The 22,946-nt window shown below is 41.4% G+C and overlaps 2 protein-coding genes across 4 annotated transcripts in view; both read right to left on the bottom strand.

The window, feature by feature from the left end:
- Window positions 1-3,398, bottom strand: part of FAM120C (family with sequence similarity 120C) — a 139,727-nt gene extending 136,329 nt beyond the window's left edge. For all 3 annotated transcript variants that reach the window (XM_030933957.1, XM_030933958.1, XM_010385876.2), the window contains exon 1: window positions 2,581-3,398. In XM_030933957.1, the coding sequence (XP_030789817.1) occupies window positions 2,581-3,276 (696 nt within the window). In that variant the 5' untranslated portion in view covers window positions 3,277-3,398. The remainder of the gene's footprint in view (window positions 1-2,580) is intronic.
- A 13,728-nt stretch (window positions 3,399-17,126) lies between these two features.
- Window positions 17,127-22,946, bottom strand: part of WNK3 (WNK lysine deficient protein kinase 3) — a 145,761-nt gene continuing 139,941 nt past the window's right edge. The window contains exons 22-23 of the mRNA XM_030933960.1: window positions 20,848-21,050; window positions 17,127-17,538 (exon numbers count right to left, since the gene is read on the bottom strand). Of these exons, the coding sequence (XP_030789820.1) occupies window positions 17,209-17,538; window positions 20,848-21,050 (533 nt within the window). The 3' untranslated portion in view covers window positions 17,127-17,208. The remainder of the gene's footprint in view (window positions 17,539-20,847; window positions 21,051-22,946) is intronic.

Below are 22,946 nucleotides of genomic sequence, written 5' to 3'. Positions count from 1 at the left end.
AGCTCATAACTGGCTATTCGGGTCTCCATACCCTTGTCCACTATCTGAACTCTCTTCAGTCCTCTTCATGGCTTAACACCAATCGGTGAAGCCTTCCCCAACTTTCACTCCCTTACTCAGAATTAACCATGCCCCCGATAGGGGCCACATTTTTCATCATTTGCAATTAGCCCACAGTATCTGCAATTTATTATCTCTTTCACTAAACCTTGTCCTCGTTGAGGACAGGATCCCCTTATTTACCTCTCAGTCCTCAGCAAGCAGCTAGTACTTAGCCTACAGCAAGCACTCTAATAAAAGTGAGTTAATGACCTGAACCGTCTTTAACCAGGAGCCAAGGAAGAGTTTAGCTGAGTGGGGAAATGACCTAATCACAGTGGCACTTTAGAAAGATTAATTTTAGGCCGGGCGCGGTGGCTCAAGCCTGTAATCCCAGCACTTTGGGAGGCCGAGACGGGCGGATCACGAGGTCAGGAGATCGAGACCATCCTGGCTAACACGGTGAAACCCCGTCTCTACTAAAAATACAAAAAAACTAGCCGGGCGAGGTGGCGGGCGCCTGTAGTCCCAGCTACTCAGGAGGCTGAGGCAGGAGAATGGCGTAAACCTGGGAGGCGGAGCTTGCAGTGAGCTGAGATCCGGCCACTGCACTCTAGCCCGGGCAACAGAGCAAGACTCCGTCTCAAAAAAAAAAAAAAAAAAAAAAAAAAGAAAGATTTTATAGCAGCACTGTTGTTTAGAGTATGATCTTTGGAGGAAGACCACATAGGCACAAATCTCAGCCCTGCTACTTATCTCTTGGTGACTTTGGGCAAGTTTCTAAGCCTGTGCCTCAGTTTCCTCATTTAGAAAACAGGGATAATACTGCTTCACAGGTTATTGCAAGGATGATGAGGTAATTTTTTTAAAAGAAGCGCACAGAGCGGCACCTAACACATAGTAAATATTCCATCAATGTGGTCACTATTGCCAGCAACCAGGTTAATAACGAGGTTAAAAATTCCTTACAAGCCTGGGTGGTAGCAGTGAAAACAAAGTGGAAAGAATGGCCATGAATAAAGAATCTACCTTAAAATGTTCAGTCAGAAGAGCAAGCAAATGTGTGCCTTTTTTTTTTTAACCTTGTATGAGATAGCTCACGTTTGTATGTGTTTAAACTAAAACAACTATAATCTAGGCACTCTAGGCACAGATTTGATGCTGAGAACGAGTCTAGCATGACTGAACTCTAGACACAACCTTTATAACCACTGCAAGCTTCTGTTTAGGTCTTTTAGTCTCTGAGCTAAAACTTCTTTCCTCCTCATCAATCCAGCAGACACCACTTCTTAAGTGATTCCCACAATCCCCTGTTCTGTCTAACTGTAAGGACAACCCCCAAGAACCTTGGTTGGGGAAACAGGTTTGCGGTTTCGTTCTACCCAACCCTGTACTACTTTTCTTTTTCTTCTTCCTGCCCACCTCCTTTACTTCCCAAGCCTTGCTATTCTCTACACGTAGGAACTTGAAACCTAAGAGTATGGGAAAGCAACAAGCAGCAGCAGTGGTGCCAAGAACTGGGGATGCTGCCAAGCTGTTCCCCAGGCCCCATATGCAGTGACCCAACTACATGCAGATTGGACGTAACTGCCTATGGGGCCTTGCACACTTGATACTCTTTTTTGCTTCTGCTCATTTTCTTCCTCCCACTTAAAGCAACCTCCTCCCAAGCTTGTGACTCATTCAAATCCAATCCATCTTTGAAGACCCAGGTGAGGTCCGACTTCTTCAGGGAAGCCTCCCCTGACCACTTTAGTCCAAAGATATCCCACCAACCCCACATACAGAAAACAGGAACTGTACTTACTGTCTGGACCATAAGGCATAATCACATACACATTGCTATAATTAAATGTTTCATGTGTATACATTTAACTTTCCAAGGGTATGAGCAGTGTCTCACACGTCTTTAAAACTCTTACACTCAGTGCGTTAATACTTGTTGAACAGTGACTGAATCAGTGGGTTTTTGTTTATGTGTTTAGGCTAAGGCAGGAGGAAGAAGATGCGTGTTGAAATGAGAAAGGCTGAATGGACAGATGGGTAAAAAAGCAGCAGTGGGTGAAGACGGAAAAATAATGTAGATGAAAGGTATTCAGTTCACACCTGCTTAAGTGATTTACTGCGAGGTTGGAAAGAGACACAAGAGAGAGATGTCAACTGGAAAAAGCAGGGTAAAGGCATTTCAGTATGAGGCAGAAGACAGCAGGAGAAAGGTGAGGCTACAAAAGAAATTCTGACTAGATTCTGCTGAAACCTAGTGGTAGGCCAATTGGATAAGGGAACCTAAAGGGAGCTACTGGGATGACATGAGTAGAAATATGGCCATGTAGGTGAGTGAATCCGTAGTGGGTAGTATGATGGGGGGAGGAAAATGGATAAAATGGTAGAGGGCAGTTAGGCAGGTAGGTTAGCTGTTGGGCGGGTAGGTGGGTGGGTAGATGGGAGGCAGGGTAGTGGGTAAGTGGGTAGGTGGTTAGGTATTTAGTTGGGAGGGAATAGGTGTGGGGCTTATTATTTAAGATCCGGCCCCTCCCTCACCTTGACCCGGAAGCGGATGAGTGCTAGCCTCACGCAGTGGCTCAGGCAGGCCGGTGGCAGGAACCAGGCCCGCGGTGGAGGGGTGCCCTTGTTGCCCACGTGTCCCACGATCAGTTGCGCTGTCTGCCGCTCGGCCTGGCACCGACGGCCCCACTCGGCCAGCCGGTCCTTGCCCAGGCCCCCCGGGAACATGACCACGAGCTCCAGGCCGTCGCCGCCAGGATAGGCACAAGCCTGGCACAGCGCTGACAAGTAGCCCAGCATGGCGTTCCATTGGCCGCCACACACCCAATCCGTCTGGTAGCCGCCATAGAGCCGCGGCAGCGCCGAGCCGGCGTCCACCAGCACCCGGGCCCCGGGCAGCGGAGGGGGCGGCGGCGGCAGCGGAGGGTGTAACCCGGTCTGCGCCTGGCCGTGATGGTGGAAGTGGTGAGCGGGGTGATGGTGCCGAGTCGGCCCCGCGCCCCCGGAGTAGGTACCCAAGGCAGCGGGCGGAAGCGGCGGTTGCAGAGGCGCGGGGCCCCTGGCGGCGCGTGGAGCCCCGGGCGCTAGGGCGGCAGTCGGCGGCAGCTGGCGGTGCAAGTGCTGCTGCTGCTGCTGGCGCGAGACCGTGCGCGCGAGTTTGAGGAGGTCCACGGGCACCACGGCCCCGGGACAGCGCTTCTCCAGGAACTCTTGGAAGCCCTGGACACCCATGCTTCGTCGGTGGGCAGACGAGACAGCGGCTGCGCGAGCAGGCTAGGCGACGATCTGGGCGCGAAGCTGAGGGCGGGCGCGTGCGCACTCCGCGGGGGGCAAAGTGGGGCGGGAAAAGGATTCCCGAGGGGAGGGGTGAGGAAGCGAGGGAATGAGGGCGGGGAGAAGAGGAAACCACAAATTGAATTTGGGTGGAGAGAAGAGGAGAGGCAGACCGGACCCGGGAGAGGCTGGGAGGATAAGAGCGAGGATGGGCTCTAGTCACGTCTCTTTTTTCTCCTTTCCGGTCGCTCTTCTTCGCGCTTTAGAAAGGGTGAAGCCTCTTTCTTCCACCTCCGGGAGCCATGTTGCCTCGTCTTCTCGGTGGTACACGCTTTCTAGCTGGAGGAAGGGGAGCGAGGAGGGGCGGGGCGGGGAAAGGGGCATCTTGGTAGTTGTAGTCTTCTCTATGGCCGTGGGATGTAGTCGAGGAACCAGAATACTACCCTTCTCAGCCCTTGTGCTCACAGGGTCTCAGGAAGCGGGGCGTGATGATGAGTGTTTAGGAGTTGCACTCGAGCTCCTTGCATCCCACTGAGCTGCTTAGGTTATTTACTGCTTTTTCCTGGAAAAAGAGTTTTGGGGGAAGGATCGATGCATCATGGGAATGGAAGTTAGAGTGGATTGACTGAACTCAGCTAAAGTGAGCTAAAACTCCCCAGGAGGGAGGATTTTCCCCTTAGTGGAAAGATGATATGTAAAAGAGCTGTTGGTCCCAATTAAGAAAGACGTAACTGTTCGGGCGCGGTGGCTCAGGCCTGTAATCCCTCCGAGGCGGGCGGATCACGAAGTCAGGAAATGGAGACCATAGTGGCCAACATGGTGAAACCCCGTCTCTACTAAAAATACAAAAATTAGCCGGGCGTGGTGGCGCGTGCCTGTAATCCCAGCTACTCTGGAGGCTGAGGCAGGAGAATCGCTTGAACCTGGGAGGCGGAGGTTGCAGTGAGCCAAGATCACGTCACTGTACTCCAGTCTGGTGACAGAGCCAGACTCCATCTCAAAAAAAATAAAAGAAAAACTTACATTATTAACTTGCCTAAGGCAATGCAGAGACAAAATAAAATCGAATATCCTTGCCCTAAGCATCGCTTTGGGCAGGGAGATAATTACCAACACAAATTACATTACAAGTTGTCCCTTTTTGGTACTCCCAGATCTACTATGTCCTATGGTTAGGGCCTTTGGTTTCCAAACTTCATTGTGTTTTAGTCTGTCGGGAGCTTTTCTAAATAGCTGCAAGGGCTCTAATTTCAGATGTATAGAGTCATAATCTTTTGAAAAATGTATTTTCAACATACTGAGATGAAACAGATGCAGTGCCTGTCTTCTTTCTGGCTTTTAGGGCCGGCCCACTCTTTCAGCAGGAATAGAGCAGAAAACAAGATCTGAAATGAGTAGTAGCCAGATCTGGCTTGGAACTTACTGGAAGGTAGGAGATAATGGCAGGCAGAGTTAGAATGCAGAAGTGCAGAACCCAAGAGTGATCAGGATAAATGAGATAGGGAAATACTCTATTAGGATGCAAAAGCAAAAAAGCTTCAAGCTACATAAAAGAAATTCTAAAATAGTGGAGATGGAATAAGTCAGATTGTCAAAGAATAAGTAGATGGCAAAGCAGTGTACATAGTTAACTCTTGAAAGCAAACAGTGAAAGGAGAGAGCAGTGGCTTGAAGGGATGAAGGATGGAAGGAATGGAGGTTTTTTAGTATAATGGACACCTGTGGGACTGTCTGCCCAGGCCCTCTTTTCCGGGAATTGACCCTCCCCTTCCCGCATTTATAGGGTTATGACAAAAACTGTCATGTTCCTATAACCATAGCTTATTGGGTCAGAGGAGGGCACCTAATCCAACCTGGGGCAATCAAAATCTCATTTTCTAGAAATTTGGAATTGGACCAGAGATATCAGCTTTTCTCTAAGTGTAAAGCTTGGAAGCTGTCAACTAATTTTCCCACCAGAGGGACAGAAGTGAAAGATGCTGGTCTGCAGAAAGAGAGAAAAAATGCAGACTTTCAGAGAAGAGCAGAGGTGAGAAATAGAGTCTTCATTGGGTTCAAGTCCCAGGTTCCAGATAATGCAGTAGTGTGATTACAGCTCACTGCAACCTCGACTTTATTTTTTGTAGAGACCCTAAAATGTGGAACAGATAGAGATCAGAGACCTCTGCATCGGTTGATGGGAAGGAAGTTGGTATTCTGTGTTATTTGGCAGTGAAGCATTTGCTTATTGCTCTTGGGACTCAAAACAGCAGCCCCTTTGCTTATATCAAGAGATCTGCATTTGCTGAGGGTCAGATATTCATTGGCCTTGCTGAATTACAGCAGAATCTCAATCTTGCCTCAAAGGTTTCACCAGTTAGGAAACTGGCATCAAGGCAATTGGAACGAAGTTATATGTATCTGCCTCCTAAGTAGTACTCCTTGTTCTCCAGCTCTCCTAAATGTGACGAATAGAAGCCACAACAGGATGATCCAGGCTATTCCCTTTAGCAGATCTGAAGCTTCAAAGAGCCTAACTTGGCAAGATTCTTGGCACTTGTTTTTAGCATTCTGAGTCCCCTCAAATGAAACCAACAGGCAGTCATATAAGGTTTTAAAGAAGCTGTGTCACTAGAAAATCAAATCTGTGAATAGGGGCCATAACTGATCAGCCAGAGCAGTGATTCTCTCTCTCTTTTTTTTTTTTTTTTTTGAGATGGAGTCTCACTCTGTCGCCCAGGCTGGAGTACAGTGGCGTCATCTCGGCTCACGGCAACCTACACCTCCCAGGTTGAAGCAATCAAGTGATTCTTCTGCCTCAGCCTCCCGAGTAGCTGGGACTACAGGCATGCGCCAGCAGAGAATCACTGCTCTGGTCGGGCATGGTGGCTCATGCCTGTAATCCCAGCGCTTTGGGAGGCTGAGGCGGGCAGATCACTTGAGGTCAGAGTTCGAAATCAGCCTGGCCAACATGGCGAAACCCCATCTCTACTCAAAACACAAAAATTAGCCAGGCCTGGTGGCGCATGCCTGTAATTCCAGCTACTTGGGAGGCTGAGGCACGAGAATCACTTGAGCCTGGGAGGCGGAGGTTGCAGTGAGCTGAGATTGTGCCTCTGCACTGCAGCCTGCTCAGTAGAGTGAGACTCTGTCTCAAAAAACAAAACAAAAAGTGAGCTGGGTCTTCTCAGGGATTCAATCTTAGACTGCCAGAAACCATGCTAATGTTTGGTGAAGTCTCAGTGCAGGGGTTTGAATGGAGTGTACCTGCTGAGTTTTTGCAGGTCTTACTAGCCCTTTAGGTGATTCTAACCGCACTCTTGAGTTTGAGAATCACTGCTTTTCTAGAACATACTCTTAGGCCCATGTCCAGACTGGTTAAGCAAAGAGGTACATCAGTAAATTGGTTGCCATTTTTTATATGCCTGTAATTTCTTTTATTCCGATCCAGGTGGAAATGGACCTGGTGGCTGATAATGGTGTGACTCCTCCTTTCCTAAATAGGCTTTTTTTTTAGATGAAGTCTCATTCTGTCGCCAGGCTGGAGTGCAGTGGTGCGATCTCGGCTCATTGCAACTTCTGCCTCCTGGGTTCAAGTGATTCTCCTGCCTCATCTTCCCTAGTAGCTGGGGCTACAGGCATGTGGCACCACACCCAGCTAATTTTTGTATTTTTAGTAGAGACGGAGTTTCACCACGTTGGCCAGGATGGCCTCAGTCTCTTGGCCTCCCAGAGTGCTGGGATTACAGGCGTGAGCCACTGTGCCTGGCCTAATGGGATTTTTTTTTTTTTTGAGACAGAATCTCACTCTGTTGCCCAAGCTGGAGTGCAGTGGTGGGATCTCGGCTCACTGCAACCTCTGCCTCCCAGGCTCAAGCAATTCTTGTGCCTCAGCCTCCCCAGTAGCTGGGATTACAGGTACATGCCACCACGCCTGGCTAATTTTTGTAGTTTTAGTAGAGATGGTGTTTCACCATGTTGGCCAAGCTGGTCTCTAACTGTTGACCTCAAGTGATCCGCCCACCTTTGCCTCCCAAAGTGCTGGCATCATAGGCGTGAGCTACCATGCTGGCCCCTAAAAGGGCATTCTGACTGTGGTTATCTAATTATTTCTCTACTCTTGCATATTAGATCTATTGGTGGCAATTAAGTTTATCAGAGGTTGTGAGATCAAGAGCAAGAGCAGCCGTATTTAGACTGTCACCGAACTAGAGGAGGAAAGAATATGTCCTTGCCATACCATTGTTTCTGAATGCAGTAGTTGAATATGACCAGCAGTTGTACATGGCTAATGTTAGGTGCTGGCATTTTGGGAATTGTAGGTATGGGGAAAATAGCATGTTTATAGGACAGCCAAGAGGAGGTTTATAGGTAAATATTTATTAGACTGTCTCTGCAGCACCCCTTTTCTACCACCTTATCTACCTTATCCTCATGGTTGCAGCAGGAGCCATCCTTTAGGGACGTTCCCAGAGAATTTGATTGAGCTGGCGGAGAAGACATGAAAAATCCTGGCTGTATTCAGACACCTGGTTCATTTGTTCCTAAGGCCCACCTGTACTATCCCTGGGTTCTATGAGGCACCCCTATCTTTATAAATTCCCATTTTTGCTTAAACTTGTTCAAATTGTGTTTATACTACTTAAACACAAGATTCCTAACATAAATAGTACAGGAGAAACTATACAGGATGGAAGTCATAGAATAGTATTTCAGAATGTGTGCTCTGGAGCCAAGAACTGGTTTCCCATACCAGTTCAACTTTTTATTAGCTGTATAGTTTTAACAAGTTGCTTAGCCTCTTGTACGCTTCCTGTATCTGTGAAGTGGGGGCTCATTAATTTATTCAACAGATTTATTTAATACCTACTACATGCCAGGAATAAAGCTGGGCACTGGAAGAAAACAGTTTTAAAGACAGTCAAGGAGCACAGAAAGGTGATAAGTAATGATCACTTAGAAGCTTGTGAAAATTAAATGACATTGTAGAGCACTAGCATAATAACTGGCACAATAAGCACCTAATAAATGTTAACTCTTATGAAGGGTGGGGAGAAGCATAAAGAGGTTATATGGAGAGTTCACATCAAACTCAATCTTATGTCATCATTCCACCGAAGTAGGAACTAGTTGTTCAGTTTCTGAAAGAGGTCCACTTAGGTTTCTCTATTGCCCAATCCTTGGGGCCTCTTTGAGAGGCTATGAGGTCATAGAGTTATAGAAAATAATTCATCAGAAGGTCTAATGAGGTTGCCATATTGCTTGTGTTACTTGAATCAGCAACTGGCTGATAGTAGGGAAGTCATTTATTTGATTAGTAAACAATGACAGTGGTTCTCAACCCAAGTCACCTATCAGTGTCACCTGGGAAGCTTTTTAAGATGATGGTGATTCTAGAGATGGGGCCCAGACACTAAATTTAAAAATTTTATTTTTAATTGTAAAATACACATAAAATTTACCATCATAACCATTTTTAAGTATATGGTTCAGTAATATTAAGTATATTCATATTGTTGTGCAACTAAAACATTTTTAAAAATAGTTCCCAAGGTGATTCTAATATGCAGTCAGGGTTGAGAACCACTGAGCTTGAATGGAGAATGTTTATAAATACTGGTTAAATTCCTAAGCCTACTTCCTCATTTGTAACATGCATGTGAACTAGTCCTTTCCAATTCCAAAATTTTATGATAGTCTTTTCTCCACCTAGCCCAAGGTCTTGCTCCTATCTAAACCATCATTTATGCTATACTTCACTCCTGTCTTGAGCTCCTGTTATAATATCCATCTTCTCCCTACTCCCCAACTACTTCACCTCTTTCTAAACTCTAGTCACAGATGTAATTCTGTTATGTCATTCTGTGTGTGTGTGACGGAGTCTCACTCTGTTGCCCAGGCTGGAGTGCAGTGGCGCAATCTTGGTTCACTGCAACCTCCACCTCCCGGGTTCAAGCAATTCTCCTGCCTCAGCCTCCTGAGTAGCTGGGACTGCAGGCGTGTGTCACCATGTCTGGCTAATTTTTGTATTTTTAGTAGAGACAGGGTTTCACCATGTTGGCCAGGATGGTCTCGATCTCTTGACCTTGTGATCCGCCCACCTCAGCCTCCAAAAAGTGCTGGGATTACAGGTGTGAGCCACTGCGCCTGGCCTGTTATCTCACTCTTTTACCAAGTGGTGCTCATTAATGATGGCATATTTTAAAAGGGTGTATGCTGGTCTTATTCCCTGACTTAAACACTCTCACCTCTACACCTCACTTTATTATATCATCTTGCCCCTTTTGGGCCAACACCCAATTTTTTCCACCAACAGACCTTATGTTGACCCACGGAATGAGTTCAGTTTTTTTGTCACCTGTTTTGTCCTCATTTAAAATAATGATCTGTAAGGTCCCTTGTGTAAGTTATTTGAGCAAACCTACTATGTATCAGGCACAGTGATAAGCCCTTTATGTGCTTTTTCATTCAAACTCAAAACAACCTCAAAACAACCTCAAAACAACCTCACTGAGGGAATTATCCTTTTTACAGGTAAGGAAATTGAAGCTAAAAAGTTAAGCAATTTTCCCAAGTCCATAAGATAGAATACAACTACAGGTCTGCTTGACTCCAAAAGGTATCTGTATTAACTATAATCAGAATCAGGGCCCATTTCCAAACCAGTTTAATTTCCCAAGTGCAAGTTTACTGTGAAAGTCACCAGTGATATCTAACAATAAGTGCAATTAGTAAATTAGAGACAGTGTTGGTTGCCTTAACACGTCTCATTTAATACTCATAACCACTTCATTTTACAAGTGAGGAAATATAAGTTTGGGAGTTCTGTGAATAAAAAAAAACAACACATGCTTATTCCACATGTACCTTGTTGCCTCCCTTTAGGGATCACCTAAGATAGAATGACTCACAGTCATTGGGTCAGTAAATCAAGATAACATATATTTAAAAACACTTTTAAAACACTCATCTAATCTTGAATATTTCTGATAGGCCTATTACTCTTCATCCAGGGTTGTTTGCATAAGCATATGTATGTCCTTCTCCCTAAGTTACCAGATGAGCAAGTGATCTGACCCAGTCTGAGTTTCTCAAGTCAGAGTGATGAATGATAAGTGTGGGAGGGAGATTTCCAAATATGTGTTTTTCTAAAGGTGGACCATACACATTATCAACATGAAAGGAAATACTCCTTAATAAGTTTGTGCATAGGGAACACTTTGAATCCTTGCTTGGGCCATAAAAACCTCCTTCTGAAACTATGAAATAAGCACTGGATACAACTTCATGAAAGACATTGTAAAAAGTGTTCATACGGGCTGGGGGCAGTGGCTCATGCCTGTAATCCCAGCACTTTGGAAGGCCGAGATGGGAGGATTGCTTGAGCCTAGGAGATCAAGACCAGCCTGGGCAACATGCTGAAAACCCATCTCTATGAAAAATACAAAAATTAGCCGGGTGTGGTGGCGCGTGCCTGTGCTCCCAGCTACTTGGGGAGCTGAGGTGGGAGGATCATTTGAACTCAGGATGTTGAGGCTGCAGTGAGCCATAATTGCGCCACTGCACTCTAGCCTGGGTGACAGAGTGAGACTTTGTCTCAAAAAAAAAAAAAAAGAAAAAAAAAAAAAAAAAAAGACCAGTGGGCCGGGCAAGGCGGCTCACGCCTGTAATCCTAGCACTTTGGAAGGCCAAGGCGGGTAGATCACAAGGTCAGGAGTTCAAGACCAGCCTGGCCAATGTGGTGACATCCCATCTCTACTAAAAATACAAAAATTAGTCGGGCATGGTGGTGGCGCACGCCTGTAGTCCTAGCTACTTCGGAGGCTGAGGCAGAAGAATCGCTGGAATCCAGGAGGTAGAGGATGCAGTGAGCTGAGATTACGCCATTGCACTCCAGCCTGGGCGACAGAGAGACTGTGTCTCAAAAAAAAAAAAAAAAGTGTGTACATACAAATCCTATTAGGTAAGGGCCTACTCTAAATGTATCTGAATTATTATACATGTAGTATACCTGAGAATCAGTGTGGCCTAGGGTTTTTCCCATGAGCTGTGCAGACAGACAGACCTGGGTTTGGATCCAGGCTTCACCACTGACTAAGTATGTGGCCCTAGCAAATTCTTTAATCTCTCTGATCCTCAAATTTGCATTGTAAGTGGAAATAGTAACAGACCTATCTTATAGGATTTTGTGCGAATTAAAAATATCGCAGGTAAAAGCCTAGCTAACACAGTATGTGTTCAGTAAATAAGAGCGACTGTTACAATTATGGCTCATGTACAAGTGTGAAAATGAAGTCCAACTCAATTTGTTGGAACTGTAAATCAAGAGATAACACGCAGCTTGGTTAGTTTTTTTAGGCCAGCATAGTTTACAGGACTAAATGTTCTAAATCTGCTAAATTACATTTGGTAAATGAAGAACCAGTTTTAGCCAGATGATTGCAGTGACTATGGCAGCATTTTAATAAGATAACATACTCATTTTAACATAGCCTTTATTTTCTGTTTCAAAACAGAATTTCCAGGAAACAAAACAAAATACTTACAATGGTTGGGTACAAATGAAATAAAAATCACAGTTTCAAAGAACCAAAATCAGACAGTTGCTGAAAGGCAGATCACTTGGTTTACCAAAAAAAAAGGTAATGTCAAAAAGGATTAAAATTAAGTTTAACAACATTCTATATAATGCTACATTCCCCAATTAAGAAAGGAGAGTTCACATATACAACTAAATGTTAAGTGTGGAGAAGAGGGTGAAATTCTGCATACTTCATAGTAAATTATGCTGAAAGTTTATTAATTGCATAAACTTCCTGAGTGGCTCCCATGCTGCACTAGGTCTACATGCTTAATATATGAAACAAATTATAGCTTTCGGTGATTGAGCATGACAGACCTTGAACAACTGCACTTTCCAGTTAGTCACTATATCTGCTGAGGGTATGTTCTGGACCACAAACCTCAATCTCAAATCTTGAGTTATAGTGGAAAAGAAATTCAACTTAAAAAAAACTAGAGGATGACAAGCACGCATTTAGGAGTTCATTTTATAATGGCACATTTTTTCTCAGAACCCAGTTTCTCTCTTCTCTTCTTGCTTGAATTTTAGCCTTGTTTGGATTTTTTTTAATTAAAAGAAAACCTTCCAGAATAGGAGCTGTTGGTTTGTACACTTGTCTAGCTATCTTAGTTGAAAATAACTTTAGTGTAACCTAGTTACTATCCCAGGCTCCTTCATATATTGGCTGTCAGGGTTCCTGACCAATGTTTGTGTTCATCTTTCACATATAAAGACTATTTCCAGGGTGACCTGAAGGCATTTGGCTCCATAAAAAAATCATACTAATTTCAATTCAAAGGATTTTATCAAGTTTGAGTGTTACTATCTTACAATCTGCATTTTTTAAGATTTCAATCTTAGAAATTATACCTATCAAATCAAAGGCCTTTTCCACACACCACCCCCGTTTTCTGATTCCTCTTCTAAACAAAGGGAGGGGTGGAACAGGTCCTTGATAAACTACAGATTCCAAAAACAATCTATTCTAGAAAATGGTCTGCATACCACCTCAAATAGTTCAAGTTTTACTGACCCAAACAAGATAAAATAACTGAATCCCAAAATGATGGCAGATATACCTCAGGAATGTACTTATGCATAATGACTGAAATACAGTATTTACCAATATTAAATATGCTGTAGTGTTACACAGTAAACATGTGAAACAAGGAACATCTGGTTACAAACATTTGCTGAGTTTTCAAGGAAAAAAAAAAGGAATGCATCATTTTCACTCAGAAAAGACAGCAAAGAAGAAAGTCAATGCTTCCATAAACTTTAGAGATTGGATAAAGTTATATAAAACCCTTACTATCAACTACATTTCAACTAAATGCATTTGGCCGTTTTAAGGTAACCAAATATCACTGCAGATACCTAGCACTATGCTAATATATGTTGAATGATAGGCCATTGCTGAAGGATTTGTCAAATATTTCACTGTGGTAGTTAAAGCAATTTCAACCCATTGCCCTTTAGGCACACAGACGAGAAATGCATCTCTAATAAAAAATGCAAAGTTATAGGCACTGGATTGTCTAATTCAGGTACTTTCTTACCATTTGTTTATTTTATAACTAACTCCTACACCTAAGTCGTATATTGCCACCAATTTCAATTATTATTCTGCTCTCCACCCCCAAATCCCCAAAGCATATTTCACAGAAGCACATGGCTCTCCACTTAAACACAGATTGGTGGCAGAGTGATGGTCCCTCTCATCTCAAACTGTAGCCTAGCACTGGGAAAAAGAGGCAGACCAGATTTATAATCTGAAAGAATACTGAGAATCAAGGCAAAAAAGCAAGTTTCACAGGCAGTGTTTACTTGTGCACCCAAAACAGCACTGAAAACGAGGTAGTTAAACAAAATTAATTGGACTAGAATTAAATCTGGGGTTCTAAAATGATACATCCCATCAAACTGTACATAACACTCCACGCTCAATCCAAAAATCACAGCAGAAAAGTGCCTTTTAAACTTTCACAGATAATTTTGCAGTCAAACCATTAGAATTCATGCTTGATATAAAACTGGCAAGGAAGGGATGAAAAACAGAATGAATATTTGTTATATTACAGCAAATTACCTTAAATAGTGATTCAAGACTGCTACAAATATACATAGGGTTATTTTCATTAGATTTACACCAATACTGGTTTCATATTCTTATGATGTTACACCCAACTTCACAGACATAGCAGCAGGTACTTCATGATGAAATGCTCACATTGCCACATATGGAGATACAGTGCTATTCATCAGACTTGCACTTTGAGAAGTAAACATGGTGGCTGGACATACAGACTATCCTCTGTATAAACTTTACAAGCAGGATGGTTTCCTTCTCCTCTACAAGAAGGAAAATGAAAAGGAAAGGTTTGTATGTTTTTTGGAAAGGAAGGCCCTTTTTATATAGTAGGCTCTTTGTTAAGAAGGGAATTTCTGAGCTTTATCTCAGGTTAATTATTTCTGGGGCAGAAAAGTACCTCAGACAAGGATGAAAATAGCACTATTACATGATTTAGCAAAATTATGACATAATGCAAAACCCCTGGATAGAAAACTAGCCAGTATTTATAGTCAAAGTGACTATAATCTGAACCAAACATGTAAGTCATGGGAAAAAATAATTTTAATAAAACCCCACAGTGATGAGAATAACATTGTTTTCTCCATTTCTGCATAAGCTCACTTTTTTCTGTATTTTTAAATGTACACGTTATATATACATAATGTATACATAACATATATGATAACCCAGTTACTGCAGTCAGCATGGAGACAGCAGTACACTATTCACCATCTTCAAACTTTGGAAGACTACTTTTCTTTCCAGCAAAAACCTGAAAAGATTGTAAATATTACAAGGCACTGCAAGAGTCTGCAGGCAAACAAGAATGATGAATTATATGTGGAATACAGGTGGTGGCCAAAGGCAGAACATATGATGTAGAGCAGTCATTAATTCATGTAATTGTACATGTCAGCCATGGAGCTTTTTTCATCCTGGGGTACACTGTTTAAAATGATTGTGACTAGAGAAGAAGGGGTCCTAAAATCTCCAGTATTTTCACTTTATAGGTTGTATGTCTCAGTGTAATTACACAAAGCCAACTTTTTATAATGAAACACAAGCAGTTTTAAAGAATTAGGGATTTTAGGAGCATTGTTTTTATACATATGGAAAACAGTGCAATGCAAGCATTTGCATTACACAAATGTCCTAAAATCACTTCAAATTGCAAACCAATACTGTACAAGAAATTTGAAGAATCTGTACTTAACATTTGGAAAGACTCATACAAAACAGAGCATGTTCTATGAAAAGAAACAGTGGATCTTATCAACAGCAATTCTCAAAATGCTGCCCTAGATGCCTCAAATTATAGTGACAGAATCTTCTTGATAATGGATGTGATCCTCAGGTAAGCAACATAAGACACTTTTTTTTTTTTTTTGGAAAAGAGGTACTGAATGTCACAAAGTAGACTGTGCAAAAAAAAAAAAAAAAAAAAGTACACCCATTAAGTTTTCCTCATTACCTGGCAAGCCTATGGGGTACAATTTTTAGAAGAATACGGAGGAAAATCTGTTAACAGTAATGTTGGGTAACAATTTGGAATGTTTACTAGTAGACAGAACTCCTAATTAGATAAATGTGTATTTAGAAACGACCTCGAAGTCTTCAGAGTGGAAGGTAAGTAATTTGAACATGAATACTTAGTTGGTAAATACCATTTTAAGAATTCTATTTGGGTTTCACAGACTGAGCATTAGGTAACCCTGTGACTAGCCTTTAACATTATTATAGTTAACTTTCTTAAAAACCAAAGGTGTACATTTTGACATTGCCTCCCCTCCTCCTAAAACTGGATAAAACCCAGTAAAGTGCAACTTGACAGTGATCTCTCTCAGATTCTAAAGAGGCTGCCAAACTCATTTAAGATCTAAAATCATCTAAGATACTATAGATACTAAAAAGAAATTCTAACAACTAAAAATGGTAATTAAAAAAAGAGCTAAGGACAACTTAAATAGTATCCTTCTAGGGTCTACTATCTCACTGCAGGACAGTGTATATCACATATCTCTGAGAACCCTGTAAAGCCAGTGTTTCATATGTAAGTCTCAAAACCTACTGTGTCAAGTAAATTTCACTTCAGAAGAATGGACTGAGGTGTAGCTTTAATCCCCCTCGTTAGGAGTACAAGGATTCCCCCCAAATGAGATTCATATCAGCTGCAATATATGCTTTGCAAAAGAATGCAAGCCAAACCAATACCTCTCAGATGTTCAAAACCAATGTAGTATGCATGTGAGAAACAAGGAGACAGCTGCTTTGAATTATTACTGAAATCCTAAAACAGCAGTATCTGCAGAATCAAGGAACTGTTACAGTTCTGTTTTTTTCCTTTCCCTCTGTCTCATCCAAAACAAGGCTTCATCCTACTGCTGTGATGACGGGAAATCACATTTAAAAAGGGCTCATGTTCTGTATTGGTTGACAAAATTATAATTTTTTGGGGGGCCAAGGAGGGCGGATCACAAGGTTAGGAGTTTGAGACCAGTCTGGCCAACATAGTGAAACCCCATCTCTACTGAAAATACAAAAATTAGCCAGGCTTGGTGGCTGGCGCCTGTAGTCTCAGCTACTCAGGAGGCTGAGGCAGGAGAATCGCTTGAACCCAGGAGGCAGAGGTTGCAGCAGTGAGCCGAGATCACACCACTGCACTCCAGCCTGGGCGACAGAGAGTCCATCTCAAAAAAAAAAAAAAAAAGGTATTCTAATTTTATACACCAAAATGTTTCCTGCAGCAAGTTACCCTGCCTTCTGTGAAAGGTAAACCTAAGACAAACATGTGAAGATCCCATAAGACTCTGGCTGATGGAGGGTCTCAGTTCATCCACATTTGGGGAGAATCAATCTAAATAATTTTTAAACATTTTTAAAGAAAAGTATCCAGCTGCAGATAGCAGCAGTAAAAAAAAAAAGGTGGGGCTGGGGAGCTTCTCAACAATTCATGGAAAGTGTCCTGGAAATGGTAATGCTCAAGCTGAGCTTATTAAAGCATTCTGAACAGTATTTTTTAAAAAATCAAGTATCAAAGAGGATAGAATTTGAAGTGAAAAAACATTTCTGTGTGCAGTGTTCTATGTGCAAACTGCACATTTCTACAGAATGATAAGCTGTATCAAATATCACACTGGAACAAAAAATATATAGTCTAAAGTAAACTCAAATGAGGGAAAATATGACAGAACCCAAGAAGAAGAAACTTTAATATCTTAGGTGTCCTGAAAATAATTCTGAAAAAACCTCCCTTTTTATCATAATCTACTCTGATTCATTTAGGACCAGGAGGGATTGTGGCAGGATTCTGCACTGATGAAGTTGGAAATGCCTGCATATTCATCCCTGGCTGGAATGGTCCCCCAGATTGGGTGGGAATTACTACAGACTGTTGTGTTGTTCCTGAAATTCCTACCCACTGTACTGGATACCCCGCCCCCCCCACAGCATTATACTGACAAACATGAGGCATTCCATATGATGATAATGGCCCAGGAAATGAAGGGAGTGAGAGTCCTTGTGGCAAGGAAGTTGGGACAGCTCCACGGATTTGGGACAGAGAAGAAATCCATGTTGATGTGTAGCCCATAGTAGATGGAGTATTCTAACAAAAAAATAAAAACAAAAGATCAGTTTATTTGGTATATGCTTTTATCAGTCTATATTCCTTCCTATTCTTTTTTTTTCTATTGCTGCTGCACAAATTAATATTCCTTCCTAGTCTTTTTGGCATACTATTCCTATTATTACTATCAGGGACTACCATTTTTGGAGTACCTTTCCATGTGCTAACCATAATTATGTACCTTAATTAATGCCATCTTCCCTGCCTTACATTTTTATAGTTATTTCCATGCATATGTACATAGAAAGATATTTGACATGATGTTTATCTAAAGTTAATGAAAATTATTTCTGGGTGGTGGGATTTGAAGGTGATATTTTAAAATTTGTACTTTTCTGCACTGATTAAATTATATAATGAACATTATTAGTTTATAGATAACCTGATTTTTTAAAGAAGACAAATTGGAGAGGTTATACATTTTCTCTTGGATATTTCAAAGGCATCTCAGAAACAAATGCCTGGAAATCAAATGTGTGATCTTCCCCTACCAAAGCACACTGCTCACATTCCCCATCTCGGTGATTGGTACACTAGCATAGTATCTAGTTATGTGAGCTAGAAACCTAGCCTTCATACCTCCCCTTCACCATACATCCATTCCATCACCAAATCTTGTCCATTTAATCTCTTAAGCATTTTTTGGAATCTGTTCACTTCTTTTCAACTCAACTTTTCCCATTTTCCAGACCAGTTAAGACTAACTCTTAACTGGTCTGCCAACATCTACCCTTACCTCCAATAAATAATCCTTTTCTCTTGCTTGAGTCAGAGTCATTTTTTCAAAAAACAAGTCTGATCATGTCAACCCTAGGGCTTAAATGGCTATTCATCTTTCTTAAAATACAGATGGCTGGGCGCGGTGGCTCACGCCTGTAATCCCAGCACTTTGGGAGGCTGAGGCGGGTGGATCACCTGAGGTCAGGAGTTCGAGACCAACCTGGCCAACATGATGAAACCCTGTCTCTACTAAAAACTCAAAAATTAGCCAGGTATGGTGGCGAGCGCCTGTAATCCCAGCTACTCAGGAGGCTGAGGCAGGAGAATTGTTGAACCTGGGAGGCGTAGGTTGCAGTGAGCGGAGATCGCGCCATTGCACTCCAGCCTGGGCAACAAGAGTGAAACTCCATCTCAAAAAAATAAAAACAAACTAACTAACTAACAAAAAATACAAAGTTCCTTATCATTACCACTTTTAAGATTCCATCTACCTTAGATCCATTGTGCACTAACTCCTCTTTGCTCTCTTCACTTCAGCCAAACTGGCCTACTTTCAATCCCTTCATGCTCCTTTCCTCATACAGGGCTTTTGCATATGTGATCCTTTCCACATGGAATCATTATTCCCTCCTCTTTTCACCTAGTTAACACCTATTGATCCTTCAGATCTCTGCTTAATCATCACTTGCTCAGTGAAGCTTTCCTTGACTTTCCTTTAAGAGGTCAAATTTCCCTTATTGTAGCCTATATCTGTCTTTTGTAGTTCTTATTACAGTTGCAATTTTATATTTGTATATGCAATTCTGTTATGTCTAACTAACTGTCTTAGCAGAGCATAAATTCCATGAGGGTAGGGATCACATTTGTTTTTACTCACCAAACCCATGTCTAGCGGAGGGCTTGGTACGTAACTGTTAAGCAAACATGTATTTCTAAGTAAGGATACAGAGCAGTAAAATGTCAGAGCATTAGTGAGATGGGCTTGCCACACAAAAGATATAACCAACTGAACCTACAAATACAAAAACAGTTACTATATATAGGGTACCTACTATGTAGCACCTATAAAGGTACAGCTTCATAGGTGTTATCTCATTTAATCCTCATACCAATCCTGTAAGGCAGGTATTCTGTTTGAAAGACATGAAAACTGAGGCACAGATAGATCAAATGACTTTTCTAAAATCACACAACTAGTAAGTGACTGAGCTGACATTAGAACCCAAGTCTGTTAAATGACCTTCACTACTTTTATTCACACACCATTTTCTACTCACCCTTCCTCCAAACATCCTCCATTATACTCCAGTAAACAGCCCTGCAACTAGTCAACAAAAGCCTCCATTCACACAGTACTCAGAGGTTCTCTCACTGGCAGTACAAATGCATTTATGTCTTGAAATTTGCCTCTAAAGGCTTCCAGTTTTCACAATGGTGATGCTATCTGTGTATAAATTGGTGCCACAAGTAAGATAAATATACAGAGCTCCCAAGGAGATATACTGCTCACTAATTTGGGAAATCGAGGATTTTGAAAATTTTTATTCAATATTAACAATAAATGCATTATTCCTTTAACAAACTATATGACGATATATGTATAAAAATACATATACACAAATATAACACACAGAGATAAATCTCTTTCAATTAAAGGGGTTAAAATTCTAAGCCCTGATTCCATTTTAATAGGTTTACTCATTTTGAAAAAAAAAGTCACTTACTTTAAAAATACAAAAACACAGAAATGTACGAAGTAAAATAAGGCCTAAATTCCATCATCCAGCATATTTTTCATGGCTTTTCATATTTATGCATATCTAATGTATATAATTTTGCATAAATTATATTATACTATGTATGCTGTTCTCTAAGCCTGACTTCTTCCTACTCCAGAATGCACTGTGGGCATCTTTCATTTCATTGCATGTACACCTGACTAAGGGCACATGCAATAACTAGGCATCTTTTCTTTAAAACACCTCTTATAATATTCTAGCTTAAAGAACTTTAAAATTCTTTTTCATAATGAACAAATAACTTATCAGATCTAAGAATATTGACGTGAAACATAGGAAAACTTTTCCTTAAAACCCAAACTCTTCTTGGAACACTGTACTGAATTAACCTTCATTCCAGATGCTTTCTTCTTTGATATTTGCTGGATTTTTTTTTTTTTTAAACAGAACAGTCTTTTTAAAACAAGGGTCAGCGAACCACAGCCTACCACGTCTTTTTGTAAATAAGGTTTTAATGGAACAAAGTCATGCCCATTTGGTTATATATTCTCTATGGCTGCTTTTGCACTATAACAGAGTTGAGTAGTTGTAATAGTATAGCTTGAAAAGCCTAAAATATTAACTAACTGGCTCCTTCCCTCCAAAAGTTTACTGACTCATGGTCTAAAATATAATTTGCTCAGACATAATGAATCTAAAAAACGATAAAAGTCTCTATGTTATCAAGTCATACTACCCTCTCATAGTGAGTATAACTATAGGCCTAAGTGCATCAATTTTTATGGTTTTAGTTCTTGTAAATAAAGTAAATCGGGTATAAACAACTTACTTCATATACTTTGTTCCAGTTTTCTGTCTCTAGTTTGTGTTGACTTTGTTTAAGTTGGTTTAAACTTGGCTTAATAAGAGAATTTCCTACTGCTTCCTTTGTCCAGTCATCCACCAGCTTGTGTAAGTCATCTGTGAACATCCCTTTCTTACTGGCTGGAGACTGTTGGCATGATGCTGCATTACTCTCCACACACAGTGGATCTATAAGGGGAAAAAAAAAAAAACAGGGAAACCATGAAAATGAATTAAAACTGATAATCAGATAACTCTTTGGCCAACAATGCAGTTAACAGAACCACACATGGGGTGCAATTAGGGTGAACACACACTCTAGTTTACCTGAGACATCCTGGTTAAAAGCTGTTGTCCTGGAGTAATTGCTAACAGTACACCCTTTCACTCTCAAAAGTTTCTTCTTGGCTGGGCGCAGTGGCTCACGCCTGTAATCTCAACACTTTGGGAGGCTGAGGCGGGTGGATCACGAGGTCAGGAGTTCAAGACCAGCCTGGCCAACATGGAGAAACCCCGTCTCTACTAAAAATACAAAAATTAGCCAGGCGTAGTGGTGGGCGCCTGTAATCCCAGCTACTCAGGAGGCTGAGGCAGAATAGCTTGAACCTGGGAGGTGGAGGCTGCAGTGGGCTGAGATCATGCCATTGCACTCCAGCCTGGGACAGAGTGAAACTCCGTCTCAAAAAAAAAAAAAAAAAAAAACCAAAAACAAAACACACACACAAAAACAAAAAGAAAGTTTCCTCTTGTTTGGACAGCAAATTATATGGTTACCTTAGGTATAAATCAAGTGTAATAAATAGTACTCATAAAAATTAGTATAAACTCTAATCTTTTCATCAGCTCCCTCAGATAGATACTTAGAAGAGTTAAAAAAGAATCAAAGAATGTTAAAAACAAAAAAAAAGGTCTAGTGCAAGCCACTTTTATAATGGGAAAACAAGGCCCAGAATAAGTAAATTGACATGCCTAAGTTCTTGCAACTAATTACCAGCAGAGACAGGCCTGGAACTCTAAAGCCTAGACAAAGACACTGTATCTTTTCAATATACCATACTGACTTTCAAGAAGCTTCAGAAAACTAGAATCTTATTTTATTTTTTACCGATATTTCTGTTTATGATTTAAAAAGATGAATGTGTATCCAGAATAGCAGAAATGAAGGCACAGATGGTTTGATGAACCTCATGAGTTGTGGAGCATAAGATGTTCAAATAAATGAAAGAAATCAATTATAGAGAATTCCATAAGTATACTTTCCTAATCTGAACATCACACTAAGTCTTTACATCATAATTGAGTACTATTACTCATGCTTACGATATCATTCTCATAGAAAATATTCATAGAGTTCCAATTCCTCTGACTGAATTATAAGCCAAAAACTTAACAGAGTGGGTCTAAAATTAATTTTAGGAAATACAGTTGTGAATTTAAGTATAATAACAGTTCCAGGGATTTAACAAGCATGTGAAGATGTCTTACACATTTGTTATGGTACCTCTTTTAATCACGAAAAAATACAAAAAAAAAATTGCAAGAGGTAATGCAAGAAGCTTCCATATTAATACTTTTTGAAACTTATAACAGGCCTGTGATATACACAAGTATCATTCTGTTTTATAGACGGAGAAACTGGGACCCAGAAGATTAACAACTGGAGTTACATGCTGGGGCTAGAATCCAGATATCCTGACTGTCAGGTCAGTGGGCTTTCCGTTGTACTCCATCATAAATGCCAACTGCCGAGGTGGGCGGATCACCTGAGGTCAGGAGTTCGAGACCAGCCTGGCCAACATGATGAAACCCCATCTCTACTAAAAATACAAAAATTAGCCGGGCATGGGGGTGCGCCTGTAATCCCAGCTACTTGGGAGGCTGAGGCAGGAGAATTGCTTGAACCCAGGAGGCGGAGGTTGCAGTGTGCCGAGATCACACCATTGTATTCCAGCCTGGGCAACAGAGCAAGACTCTGTCTCAAAAAATAATAATACAATAAAATAAATGCCAACTGATAAAGTAGGAAATGGAAGAAGATATTTCTTGCAAAGGGAAACATGACAATCTCAATGATTGCATATGCAT

The sequence above is a fragment of the Rhinopithecus roxellana genome, chromosome 7, assembly GCF_007565055.1.
Source record: "Rhinopithecus roxellana isolate Shanxi Qingling chromosome 7, ASM756505v1, whole genome shotgun sequence".
In the NCBI taxonomy this organism is placed as follows: Eukaryota; Metazoa; Chordata; class Mammalia; order Primates; family Cercopithecidae; genus Rhinopithecus; species Rhinopithecus roxellana.
Note: the sequence above shows the minus strand (reverse complement) of the source record. Positions and strands in the feature narration are given on the sequence as shown.